This window comes from Achroia grisella, unplaced genomic scaffold (assembly GCF_030625045.1).
Source record: "Achroia grisella isolate CSIRO2021 unplaced genomic scaffold, CSIRO_AGI_Agris_v1 utg215, whole genome shotgun sequence".
Taxonomy (NCBI): domain Eukaryota; kingdom Metazoa; phylum Arthropoda; class Insecta; order Lepidoptera; family Pyralidae; genus Achroia; species Achroia grisella.
Genome location: NW_026712713.1, coordinates 1,718,267 through 1,728,842, shown reverse-complemented (window position 1 = coordinate 1,728,842; position 10,576 = coordinate 1,718,267). Strand labels below are relative to the sequence as shown.

The 10,576-nt window shown below is 29.9% G+C and overlaps 3 protein-coding genes and 1 long non-coding RNA gene across 5 annotated transcripts in view; 2 read left to right on the top strand and 2 right to left on the bottom strand.

Moving 5' to 3' along the window:
- Positions 1–349: 349 nt before the first annotated feature.
- On the bottom strand, positions 350–4,613 carry LOC131842202 (uncharacterized). 2 transcript variants are annotated; one of them, XR_009357482.1, is made up of 4 exons: positions 4,506–4,613; positions 4,256–4,344; positions 3,031–3,360; positions 350–2,093 (listed from the first exon to the last, which is right to left on the bottom strand). It is a non-coding gene; the product is annotated as an uncharacterized LOC131842202 (long non-coding RNA). The 2 variants fall into 2 exon arrangements; XR_009357483.1 differs by having other exon boundaries at positions 3,031–3,256; positions 4,506–4,603.
- A 1,555-nt stretch (positions 4,614–6,168) lies between these two features.
- LOC131842199 (uncharacterized) lies at positions 6,169–7,634 on the top strand. The gene has a single exon (XM_059190730.1). The coding sequence runs from the start codon at positions 6,310–6,312 to the stop codon at positions 7,513–7,515; it is 1,206 nt and encodes a 401-aa protein (XP_059046713.1). The 5' UTR covers positions 6,169–6,309; the 3' UTR covers positions 7,516–7,634.
- A 376-nt stretch (positions 7,635–8,010) lies between these two features.
- On the top strand, positions 8,011–9,939 carry LOC131842193 (uncharacterized). The gene is made up of 3 exons (XM_059190727.1): positions 8,011–8,107; positions 8,197–8,954; positions 9,603–9,939. Exons 1-3 carry the CDS (start codon positions 8,090–8,092, stop codon positions 9,727–9,729), a joined length of 903 nt encoding a protein of 300 aa, XP_059046710.1. The 5' UTR covers positions 8,011–8,089; the 3' UTR covers positions 9,730–9,939.
- Positions 9,940–9,959: 20 nt separating this feature from the next.
- Positions 9,960–10,576, bottom strand: part of LOC131842192 (alpha-N-acetylgalactosaminidase) — a 63,870-nt gene continuing 63,253 nt past the window's right edge. Inside the window, exon 10 of the mRNA XM_059190726.1 lies at positions 9,960–10,415. Within this exon, the coding sequence (XP_059046709.1) occupies positions 10,306–10,415 (110 nt within the window). The 3' untranslated portion in view covers positions 9,960–10,305. The remainder of the gene's footprint in view (positions 10,416–10,576) is intronic.

Genomic DNA, 10,576 nt, shown 5'->3' with positions numbered 1-10,576 from the left:
CATGTATATACTACATATGTAGTTAAAAATGATATGTTGGCCTACCAGATGTACAATAGTAGGTAACATCTAGTCCCTAACTAGATGGCGCTGTGTGATTTGTCCTGAGTTATTAATATTATTATATTAGATAAAAATAAAACAAATATACCGTCATGACTGTTATCCTCGTTGGAACAGTCACGAGGCATTGGTAAATTGTTCATGTTGCGGTACCAACTTCGCTGGGTACATTGGAATTCAATTGGCAGCGACCTAGCCTATCGCTATCTTTCAAATTATTTTATGATTTTATATGGGTATTTCCTTTGTCGTAGAATCAGTCATGAATATAAAATTATACACATAGTTGTACACACATTTTTATCGGCTAAATAGATCAGTTCTAATAAGTTCTATACATTGATCCAACAATTATACATATTTGATAGTGTAATGACTCTTTTTTACTTGGTGCAGTCAAATACCACAATAACCAATACTGAAATTAAAACCGTTTCATACTTGTGGTCAAACATGAATTAAACATACAGATATAGAGTTCACATGAAGCCAGTGATATCACAATACTTACCACAAATTATACCTTTCGATTAAAATACTTGGTATAACATTATTCTTAATACAACTTAATTAGAACCGATAATAAAACAGGTTTAATCTATTCAATGTACATATTTCGAAATATAAATAGTTATTTGTAATCAATGTTCAATTATGCTATTAATAAAATACTTTGTATCAGTGTAAGTTAAATAATACCTATACATATGATGAGGTAAATCCATATTGAATGTTATAAATTCAAATATATGTCTGTCGGTCTGTTTGTTGTTTCCTAAAAACTGCATTAAAATCCTTTGTGTAGTTTAAAAGATCTAAGTTAACAGACAGCGGAAGCGACCTATGTGACCAGGAACTCTTAATATTATGGCCATAGAACATCTATAATAAAATATTAATGACTCTATAATATATCTTTACATACCTGTACCTAAGTATAGGGTCCTAACACACGTGTTATGACCCTATACTTAGGTACTCGTGGCCTCAGCAATTGACTATTTGCTTACTTATGTATATAAGATCTGTCCGCCATGGAAATAACTTTATTTACACGAGTCATACATACTACACACATATATACGCACACGATAGAAAATGTTACTTAGAGATATAACTATTAAAAATTGTATTTTCCCCAATAAATATGGGTCAAAGTCTATATTTACATTAAAAAGAAAGGTGTGAGTTTTGTGAGTTTATGTTTGATAGTATGTAGAGGGAATTATGACTACTACGAAATGAACTGTATTTACAAAAACACCATTTTAAGTCACTATTTGAGAAGACTATTATATTATATTGGTGAAACAGGACGTCGGGATGATATGATAGTATATCACTGCATAATATGTGTTTGTACAGTTGCCTGCATTAAATTATAAACACTTACACATGATTTTATATTTAATATATCACAATAACACTTTATAATAAATGCAAATTAAGTTTATTTTTGTCAATAATATAATTATGATGAAATACTGTAGTATATGTCCTAATATTAATATATACTAATATTATAAATGTGAATATGACTGTCTGTTTGTTAGGTACTTTTTCAGGATTTTGCAGCTGAACGAATCTTATTGAAATTTGACATAAAGTTTGGTTGTATAACGACGATGGACATAGATTAACTTTAATCAAATTAAAAATAATTTAAAACGAGTTAAATAGAGGATAAAAGTTTATACAGACGAAGCCGCGGGTAATTGCAAGTATTTCAAATATCACTGTTTGTCATTAATGGTACTTAATACCTATTTCGTCACATAATTTACGTTTATTTTTAAATTTTGGAGTAGATAACTATAATATAATTTTAATTATAAATATGTCGTAATTATATAACTATATTTTCTATAATCGTCCGATATTTTTGATTCTTTTTCTGTTGAGATGTCATTCAGGGGAGTTGATGTTGATACGTCTTGTGTTGAGATTTCTGTATTTGCAACAGCGATAGCAGGTAGTACATACCCAGTGACTCCGCTTGCGAAAACCATAATTGAGATTACCAAAATGATCTGAAATATAAATAGTAAAAATAAATAAAAATCTATAAATATAAATGGTTTATGTGAAGAGCTATATTAACACAAATACATTAAGCCTTATTGTAACTATATATGTATATATATATAATATGTATTCAATATATTGTTTGTGTCTTTTCTTTACTGTATGTTACATATAAAGTATATATTTGGTAAATATTATACCCAAATAAAAAGACTTTAAATATGAATTATTTTAGATTGAACTTGAGAAAATTTCCATGCCTATTTTATAATTTCAGTAAGTGTAATTTTTGTAATTATTAATTAAATTGAGGTCTAAAATGAACTATCATGGTTATAGAAGCAATGGGCCTATTTTGAGACCTATTTTTAGATACCTATTTAATACACTAAAATGTATATAAATTATTCATATTACATATATTTTAGTGTATTGTATATTCGTATATCGTGTAGAATACGACAAAATTTATTTTTGTTATCACTTAAAATTAAAAACTTAGTCCTTGCTAGTACTACTTTTATTCTGTTATGGTATTACACATATTACAATATAAAGCAGGAATTATTATTAGTACTATAATATATTACACTTTCTAAATGGTATATTAAAATTTTATTTAAAAGTATTGTATTTGATTTTCTTGCCAGATCAAGAAAATAAAACTACAATATATTTTGTTTATATTAACTAATATTCCAACACAACATTTCTGCTAGCTACAATCCTTCAATTAGAAGAGTAAAAAATAACCTAATATATATTTTTTTAAATCGACTTATTTGCTCAGTGGTTAGTATTTTAAAACTTAAAAAAAAGTACACTTTAATATTAAATTTTAGTTAGTACGTATAACTGAATTATAGTTAATAAATAAACAACAGTGACTTAGAAGAAATTTTCTTATTAGCTAGATAGATATTATTGAATAGTTGAACTTACCAAATTCCGTGCCATGTTAAGGCCGTCACATAAGCAAATGATCACACATAGAGACACATAGAGCACATAGATGTGTTTATGTTTGAATAAACATTTAACAATGAGCTTGTTTTATATTTCATACATGTTAATTGATTATGAGCGTGTGTCGCTCCAGGCTGATTCCGAGGGAATGAGGAAATGTTGCATCCGAAACGGCGAGTTTTGATGATTTGATTGCGTTGATCTAACAAATTAGCAACCAACGTTATTTATATCTTTCATTTGATGACTTCGGTGGTCTAGCAATTTAGTACATCGTCTAACTTCCGATGATCGCAGCTTCGATTTCTGTCACGGCACAAACAATTGTACCCATAATGTTCGTATCGGTCTAGGAGGTTTTTATATCTATGTACTTATAAAATATTTAAGTAATTCTATCAGTTGTCTAATACTGTTGTGTGTGGTATTAGCCACACCACACACCATAATACGAATTCTTATATTTGTACTTGATGACGTCGTGTAAATTATCCTGTATAATTATTATATATACGTTTATAAAATGTTAATTAGGATATTTGCATTTAAATTTGGGATACTGATAGAATTTTTTAGCATGTCATATTTATCATATTGCCATTGCCATTACTTTTATTCTGTATATGCGAAATATTTAGTTATACCATAGTTAAGGAAAAATATCGTGGCCTTGATACCCGACAAACTTGTTTTTAGGTTACAATGACTTTGTAAAAAAGGTGCTTCTCTATTACAGGTAAAATTCGAATTTATAGGAGCTAATATCTCTAAAATTTACTATGATAATATGATAATTTCTTATACATCTTTATTTCCTCCTATTTTGTCTAAGAAGTTGGTTTACATCAATATAGGTACTAGTTGAAATGTATAGTTGTGTGTGAGTAATTTATGATAAACTACTCAATTGATTCAGTTAGTAGTAGGTGGTATTAGTAATATAGGTATAATTGGTATTTACTACCTATTTAATTCTACAGTAAAATTATAAAAAAGAGGACGGATTTTGTTATGAAAAAAGCAAATTTCGGGCCCACTGAATAATATCAGTGAAATTCTTTTATTGTTTGAAAGGTACCTTATTCCAGAGTAATATATTAATATATATAAAAAATAAAATTATGATGATGTTTATTGACAAAATCGGGGGATGCCGAAGCGGTATATAGGTACTATTATAAAATAAAGATTTTTGTATTACCACAGTTTACCATCTCCTACTGCGGATTCTTGCTTGGAACGAACATAGCATAGATGGAGTCATTGGTATCGATTGATATACTGAATGTTCTGCAAACGTTCGAAACTAAAACTATGTTTTCAAAAACATATAGGTAACCTATATCTAAAAAAGTCAATAAATATGTCAGAATGAAATAATAAGTCTAAACTGACTTCCGTAATTTTACTGTGTAATATTATCTTATCCATGATATTATGTACTTACTTACCGCAAATTGATTTAACTTTGTTTGAATATGAATGTACGTAGTCTGCAGTTAGTTTCTCATGGTCCGTAACTAACCATTGAATTTATGTTTTGTTAGATTTCCTCACTAGGCAAACTCAAAACATACCAAGGTAAAGCGGCATGTCCCTTATCCCGCTCCATACAAAACATGTTACTAAGAATTTTTTTCTGCAGTAATTAATAAAACTCGATTAAATTTTGTACGTAGGAAAAGGTTTTTCTTTTAGAAATTAATGCATAAATTTATCTTAAAATTAAACGTAACTGCTACACCGATATTCTTTAAAAAAAGGGCCTATTTTTTACCTCATTCGTATGAACCAAGACAATATATAATATTTAAGAAATGTGCAAGACATTGAAATTATAATGAATTGTAATAATAGAGTAAGCTGAATAGAACGAATGAATGAATAGAACGCAACGTAAATATTTGCTGTAAAATTTTGATTGAAAGTATTGCTATCCCGCTTACGTGACATGAGACGTAAGGTCTCTGAATAAAGCTGGAACTAATACTGGAGAATATCTACATCGTAAATTTATAGCGTGTCACACTCATTTTAAATATATCTTCCTCTATCAAACTATCTCTACGCAGTTTCCCCCTGGCAAATTCGTTATTTATTTTTTCAATAAAAGTTTCTCTTCGCGCTGTTAGCGAAGGCCATTATATTAAAACTTGCAAAAAATGCCAAACATACCAGTATTAAAAACATTGACACACATATACCAGTAAGGAACGAAATTGGATTAAATAAATATATAGTCATGAAAGTAGATTTAAATGTATTTTAGGCATATTAATAATTAATAACAAATAAAAACAATCATTGTAATCCAACACGGCACATTGAGGCAGCGTACTCAAGATACTGGGTACGCTGCCTCAATGTGCAGCGTTGTCTCTCTGAATGGCCATACTTACCTAAATTCTGTAATTATTTCATAATTTTCATATGGTCAAATACTTGATAACAAAAACAATTATATTACTTGGGGATTTGTTATATCTCAATTATAATTTGACATTACTGATTTTAAATTCTGTGGCTTTCTTTAGAAAATTAAAGGGAGTACACAAAATTGTAGACTCCTATATTATTTCGTCTAAAAAGATTGTATACTAGTAGATTTATGCGAAGCTGAGTGTACCTCTAATAGTATTATCAGCGTGCGTGATTTTATGTAAGAGATTACTATCAAACTGGGTAGAATTTCGTACGTGTCCATTAGTAATCCGTGATCAATCTTGCATATGACATGTACAGTAAATATTCGAGGTTTGTCACATTAAATATACAGATGTGGATGGGTACATTAAAAAAACTTATTTCCTATTGCTCTATTCATCTAGTAATGGAAATGAACACAATGACTCTCATATTGAACCTCTTACCTGAAATCATTAAATGAAAGTTGAATTAATAGGTACCTTTATTTAACTCTGCTTCCAAATTATGTATTATTACAACATTAATGTAAAATCTCGACCCAAATTCATACTTTTTAAAAAAAAATTTAAGCGGTATTACTAATCTTTTATTCATATAAAATAATGAAATATGAAATTTATAACCTTAGAAATAATATATTACAATTATTTATGGTACATATTTGACATCGCCTTTTTGATACTGTAGACAAATTTGTCAAGTGTTTATTTACGTTTCGATAAAAGATAAATATAAATTTTAAAAGTGCAATTAGAAATAAACACAACAATAAAATTATGTTCTGGTTATAGAAATAATAGGAATACTTCATTTGTTAACATCAAGGCAATGTTTCAAAAGATATTTATGGTAGTACTTTGCGCACTAAATATTCAACAAGGACAAAAATGCAGGATTCATTCTCGGACGCATTTCAGTGAACCTTTACCTATAATTTTGAGAAATGGAAGACTTCTGGAACCCACTGATAAGTATGGAAACGTTGATCTTCAATACGGAGAAACTCTTACCTTGAGTTGTGAAGGTTCCGGTCATGTAACTCATCCTTATGCAAAACATGCAAAAATATCAGCTGACATTACATGTGAAGGTGGAGATAACTTCAAAAATGATGAATGGCTGAACTCTCCAGCGAAATTCGCCATGTTTAGATGTCATTATCCTCCTAATTATAGTAGTTTTCGTACCAACCGCACTTGTTTTGATGACAATCCCATTGTCGAGGTAGGATACAGAATTCAGAACGAGTTTTATCCTGTTTACGAATCTTGCTTCAACGAAGCTAGTCTCAATGCTGTGTATTCGAAATATACTCAGAAAGCGTATAATGCAAACTATCAGACCAAAGTTGAGCGGCCGTTTTTTATAGCTAATGATAATTATGGTTTTGTACCAGTAGAATCTTTATTTTCTCCAAGAGGACAAAAAGCAGCAGTAGCTCAATTAGTTGGACCCATGATTGATATGTATGTTACTAAAAATGAGTTTCTTTCAAGAGGTCATTTAGCAGCAAAAACTGATTTTGTTTTCGCCTTTGGAGAGCGAGCTACGTTTCACTACGTTAATTGTGCTCCGCAGTGGACTGGATTTAATGGAGGAAATTGGAATACGTTGGAGGTAGATTTAAGAAACCACATGCATGTAGCTGAATATGATACAGTGGTATACACGGGGACGTTTGGCGTTACCCAATTGTTGAATCAATTTGGCCGCAGAGTGGACATATTTCTATATACTGATGTTAATAATAATCCAGTAATACCGGTTCCTCAATATTTTTATAAAGTTGTCTATGAACCTGGTACAAAGAGAGGCATTGCCTTTGTGGGTATAAACAATCCTTATTACACTTTGGCCGAAGCTCGCAAGTTGTTCTTTTGTGCAGACATTTGTAGAGGGAGCAGATACTTCGCCTGGTTATCCTGGCATCCTGATAATCCAAACGAAGGTTACACGTTTTGTTGTACTGTTCCGGATTTCAGACAAACTGTGCATCAACTTCCAGTATTTGAAGTTACAGGACTCTTAACCTAAGTGTACTACTACATTTAAAATATATTATCTAATTTATACATTTTGTCTATTACTATGCCGGGTAAACGTACTGAGCGTTTGCGTTTGGAAATGTAGGGGTTATCAATGAAGATACGGAACGCGACCTAAGAGAATACATATTGATTCTCCTATACTTTCTTTGTAATGAATAAAAGAATATTATTATATTATTTTGTTAGATATTACGTACGAACATTACATTTGAAACATTTAAATATAACGAAGTAATTAATTAAATTCTCGTATAAAAAACGAGAAATTCATTAGTTTTTGCACTAATACCTAATAATTATGAGATACTTACTTAAGTAGAACAATTTATAAATGCATAGATATCTATTGTAAAATTAATTGTTTCTCAGTAGGTAAATGATAATCACAATAGAAAGGAAAGCATGTTGCTAATAATTTTATATATTTCTTCGAACTAAAGCAATCAATTAATAGGTTGAAGTGTGTATTTAAACTTTGCATAATTATAATTTAGTTCATTAATCAGTAATTCTTACTATGAAGCGAACTAGTAATGTGAAAACCTAATTATTAAACTAAAATGATCATCCGTGTGCCGGTAAGACCTTTTCTCTCTATTCAGTGATTTATAGTTTGTTGATTTTAGTTATTTATATTCTTTTAAATATACTATGTTTCTTGTTTCAGATTTTACTGGACATAATCACTGTGTTTATAATAATTAGTGAAGTTAAAGCAGAAATAAATAATTTATCTTATGAAACTGATGATGGATTGAAACAGGCAATCATTACAAAGAAATTTAATGAATACGTTATAACATCTAAACCATATTCAAATGTGAGAATATATACTCCACGTGCTGTTATGATAGCAAAAATTCTTCAAATGGATAATATTAGACCCTATATTGAAAAACCAGAAAATATTCAGTTTTTAACAGTAACTGGAACTCCCTTCACGAATTTTGTGGAATCTACTATTAATCCTTTTGTAAATCAAATACATCGGCAAACGGGAATCAATAAACTTAAGGATATTGTATATAATAAACCGAAGTTTGAAGAAATGCAGAATGATCTGCGTGATGATACTGTATCTAAAAACACTGAAACAAATAACTATGATGATTTAGAAATTTCAACCGATATGATAGATAATATTGGGGAAGAGTTATCTGAAACAAACGATACAGGAAAAGAGATATCACATACTGAAAAATTTGAAATGAAAAGTTTATCTATTTCAGGACTTGGAGAAGTTACAGACTGGAGTGATAAACATATTTCTTCAGATGTCTCAAACGAAATGATGGATAATAATGAGTTTATATTCATAAAAGACCAATCAAAAAAATCGGGTAATCTTCAATTACTTGATAACTTAACGGCCGATGATACAACGTTGCGAAACTTTGTGACTGACGATAAAATACGGTTGAAAAGGTAATATTTTAATTACAACATTTTATTAGTTACAAATTACGATAAACTTGTGAGAATTATTATTATCCTATTTAGTATGACGCGCTCTTTTCTTTTAACCTAATGATTAATAGTGACTAATTGCAATAACTACTACTAGTAATTTTTATGAGCTATAGAAATTGTCTAAGTTTCACTGCTAAACATCATCAAAAACGTTCTCCAACTGTTTTATTTTTGTGTAGTGAATTATTAGTTTCTGAGGCTTTACATTGAAGTCATCCGGAATGACGAGATATGAGTGGTTTGACGTGCCTCACAAGATAACCTGATATCATTGGTTCTGTTCATGTATATAGGCGATGGTCAACACTTACCATCAGGTGAGGCATCCGCTAATTTGTCATTCCAATTACTTAAAAACATTACAAATATTGCTACGAATGGCCTTTTTATTGAAGTCAAAATGTTTTGTTTTGAATTACATTTCTTAGCAATGTTATATGACAATATTATTTTGCTATCAATCATAATGACAACTAACATTTATAAGTTATAATTAGTAAATCACGGGATCTTACCACGTTTTATTTGTGATGTATAATGACCGCGTCAAACTTAAAACAGTATATAACTAACATTTATTATTTAAATAGAATATTTTTTTAGGAATTCCAATATCAACATAATTCAAGAGGAGAATTTAGGTTCTACAGTCGCAGGATTTAAATTTACTGGGAGTGCACGTGACGCCCGATCACAAGGCGAGTTTATTTTCAAGAATGTACACGTGTAACGTGGAAACAATTTATATATCTCTTGAGATTATGATACGCAGTGTTCGATTTATTTTTAACATTATTATACAATTTAAAAATATTCTCATCAAGCCACATTCTACTTATAGGTACATGAAATGTAATATAATGTGATATAATAAATATATAGTGAGAGTGACGATATATGTTTGGATGTTTATTAAATAATAGTGAAAAATAAAAATATACTAAGTATTACATTATTTATTGTTTTATACAAAACTTACATTTATAGGCATCTAAAATGTACATCCTTAACCTAGGTACAACGTAATGGCAAAAAACAATTCTCCACACATTTTCTTACACGTTTCAAAATCACACTAGAGAGAATGCAACATAAATATGTAACCTAAGGGCAAGACTGAAAAACATCGCTTGGTAACTATATTTTACACCAATATCAAAGAGTATGATTATCTGAGTTAAAGAGATTTCGAATTGATTCATTGTACTTGTAGATCCTATTAAAATTGACTTTTGAATCGCTGCCCCGGCAGTAGTCATTATTTATGATCATTGAAGGTTTTGGTGACAAAATAGTAGAGTTGTCACTACTTTTTCTTTATTCTGAATACATCGTTGAGAGGGGCGTATGGTGTCCGCGTTGGAATCGAGTTGTATGCGTAAGAAGGCTGCGCATCAGCACGTAGTATCACAACACCTGTTACACATAAAAAAAATATAAGTTTGAGTATCATACAGCGACGTTTGCATCTGTCTCATATAATTCTGCCACCAAGCAAGCCAAGCTTATATACATATGTGGGATATATTCAATAGTAGTGAAATTATTAAGTACGTATGTTAACTTCAATACTACAA

What these genes read in the sequence shown, in the direction of transcription:
- LOC131842199 (XM_059190730.1), top strand. Translation starts at nt 6,310, where the DNA reads ATGTTTCAAAAGATATTTATGGTAGTACTTTGCGCACTAAATATTCAA.
- LOC131842193 (XM_059190727.1), top strand. An exon ending in GATAAAATACGGTTGAAAAG is followed by an intron (nt 8,955 to 9,602) that starts GTAATATTTTAA and finishes ATATTTTTTTAG; the next exon opens with GAATTCCAATATCAACATAA.